At 52.9% G+C, this 2500-nt stretch overlaps 1 protein-coding gene across 1 annotated transcript in view; it reads left to right on the forward strand.

Moving 5' to 3' along the window:
* Positions 1 to 2500, forward strand: part of PTSG_11724 (uncharacterized protein) — a gene marked incomplete at its 5' end in the record, with an annotated part of 5851 nt that overhangs the window by 1354 nt on the left and 1997 nt on the right. Inside the window, 7 exons of the mRNA XM_004997327.1 lie at positions 187 to 286; positions 469 to 574; positions 757 to 829; positions 993 to 1129; positions 1361 to 1466; positions 1776 to 1906; positions 2129 to 2280. Of these exons, the coding sequence (XP_004997384.1) occupies positions 187 to 286; positions 469 to 574; positions 757 to 829; positions 993 to 1129; positions 1361 to 1466; positions 1776 to 1906; positions 2129 to 2280 (805 nt within the window). The remainder of the gene's footprint in view (positions 1 to 186; positions 287 to 468; positions 575 to 756; positions 830 to 992; positions 1130 to 1360; positions 1467 to 1775; positions 1907 to 2128; positions 2281 to 2500) is intronic.

The raw sequence follows: 2500 nt of genomic DNA on the forward strand, positions 1-2500 counted from the left end.
AGAAAAATAAAAAATATTACAAAGGTCGAGAGAGATTCTGTTTAATCATGTGTGTATGGTATCAGTTTGTATCGTAAAAACATGGTGATATTAATCCTCCTCCTCCTCCTCCTCCTCCTCCTCCTCCTCCTCCTCCAACCCGTCATCCCACCAGCTCACCATCCCCACTGCCCTGTCACGTTGCAGGAACCCAGCGCATCCCTGCTGGCCGCAAAGGCGAGGGCCCGACCACGAGGCTGGCGCAGGTGCTGCAGGATGACTGCCAGTTCCGCATGGGGCGCCTCAGGTGTGTATTGCAACACCACAAGACAGAATTGGGTCAACGAACACACACACACACACACACACACACATACATACACATACAGTCCCCAATTCCCTGAACTGCCGCGGGCTGTTTTGTGCGCTCTTGTTGTGGCCTCTCACTCCACACGTCATCGACACCAACGACGACAACAACACCGTTAGGACTGGCACGCCGCCACGCTTGCACGTGGACTCCATTGACTTTTCTGGAATGGTGGAGCAAAAGTCCGAATATCCGCCCGTCCCATTCTCCTTCCTCACAGATCAGGTACATAGATGCTTTCTGTGTGTGTGTGTGTGTGTGTGTGTGTGTGTGTGTGTGTGTGTGTGTGTGTGTGTGTGTGACAGTGTGTATAGGTATGGCATGGTGATTAGGGTGTCCAATCATGTTGGCTCTTCTCTCTCTAGCCTCTCGGTGCTCACTCTTGAACACATGTGTCTCAATCACAGGTGGATCAAATCGACAACTTGGTGTCCTGCCACATGACGTACACCAACGCGGAAGCACACGCCATTGTTCATGGTCAGTCATCACTGCACGCTGCTTCGCACTGTGCGCTTGAGTCTTGTTTGATAAATCAACACTCTGACTTGAATGTGCGTTGTGTGCATATCTGTGTGTGTGCATATCTGTGTGTGTGTGTGTGTGTGCGTGTGTGTGTGTGTGTGTGTGTGTGTGTATGTAGAGACGCTGCATGAGAACTGCCACATCCAGGAGGAAGTGACGGGCCCCCGGTACTGCCCGTCCATTGAATCAAAAGTCCTTCGCTTCACAGATCGCGACCAACACCAAGTCTGGCTCGAGCCGGAGGGCCTCAACTCCGTACGTTGTTTGCTGCTTGTTAGTGTGTGTGTATGTGTGTGTGTGTGTGTCTATCTGTCCGCCTGTCTGTCCGTCTGTCTGTCCGTCTGTCTGTCCGTCTGTCTGTCGTGGGAAGCATGCTTGGAGGTTGTTGTTTACCTTGCAGTGCGTGAAGCATTTCAACAGACACACCCCTCACCCTCCCCCCCCCCCCTCATTCCCCACCTATTTTCATCTCTACTACGAGGGCAGGAGGTGATCTACCCGAACGGCATCTCGATGACGATGCCGGAGGAGGCGCAGCAGCGGTTCATCCGCCTCATGCCCGGGCTGCAGAACGCCACCATCGTCCAGCCAGGTGATTCAGCGGGGACGGGGGAAGAGGGAAGGAGAGACATGTGTGTGTGTGTGTGTGTGTGTATGTGTGTGTGTGTGTGTGTGTGTGTGTGTGTGTGTGTGTGTGTGGATACGGGATGTACTCGCACCGGCACCATGTGTTAGAGAAGGAGGATGCGAGGAACAAGGCCACGCGCGCATACAAGAATAGACGTGCTTGCATGCTGATATTGTGCATGCACACAGACATACATACATTCCGCATGCTTTTGCGCGTTCACACTTTCGCTCATACCCTCACTCTCACATGGCCGCACATGCATGAAATCAGGGTACGGTGTTGCGTACGACTACATTGACCCGCGAGAGCTGCAACACACGCTCGAGACGAAAAAGGTTGCTGGCCTCTTCCTTGCCGGCCAGATCAACGGCACAACAGGCTACGAGGAGGCAGCAAGCCAGGTTGGTCCATTGTGTTTGTGTGTTTGTGTGTATTTGTGTGCTTGCGTGCCTCTGCTTCTCTGTACCTGTGTCTCTCTGTTTTTCTTTATCTGTGTTTCCCTCTTTTTCTGGTCTGTCTGCCTAGTTTTGTCAATAAGCGCGCCATGGACGCTGCCTCTTTCCTCCTACGTCGCTCACTGCACTGCAAATGTTCCCACCTTCTACTCTTCCTCCAACAACCAGGGCATCATCGCGGGTGTGAATGCAGCCAGTGCCGCACGTGCGCTGCCACCGCTGGTGCTTGACCGGGCGCAGGCGTACATCGGCGTCCTCATTGACGATCTCGTCACAAACGGTGTCTCGGAGCCCTATCGCATGTTCACCAGCAGAGCAGAGTACGTGTTGTGTTGTGTTGTGTTGTGTTGTGTTGTGTTGTGTTGCGTTGTGTTGTGTTGTGTTGTGTTGTGTTGTGTTGTGTTGTGTTATGCGTCCCTGTGTCTACCTACCTACCTCCCTGCCTGCCTGTTTGCGTTTCTGTTGTTTGCTTGTTTGCTTGTTCATCTACGATGCTCTCCGACCCACATTGCCCGCAACAAACACTCAACCATCGCCTCT

This window comes from Salpingoeca rosetta, assembly GCF_000188695.1.
Source record: "Salpingoeca rosetta unplaced genomic scaffold supercont1.4, whole genome shotgun sequence".
NCBI classification, from domain to species: Eukaryota; class Choanoflagellata; order Craspedida; family Salpingoecidae; genus Salpingoeca; species Salpingoeca rosetta.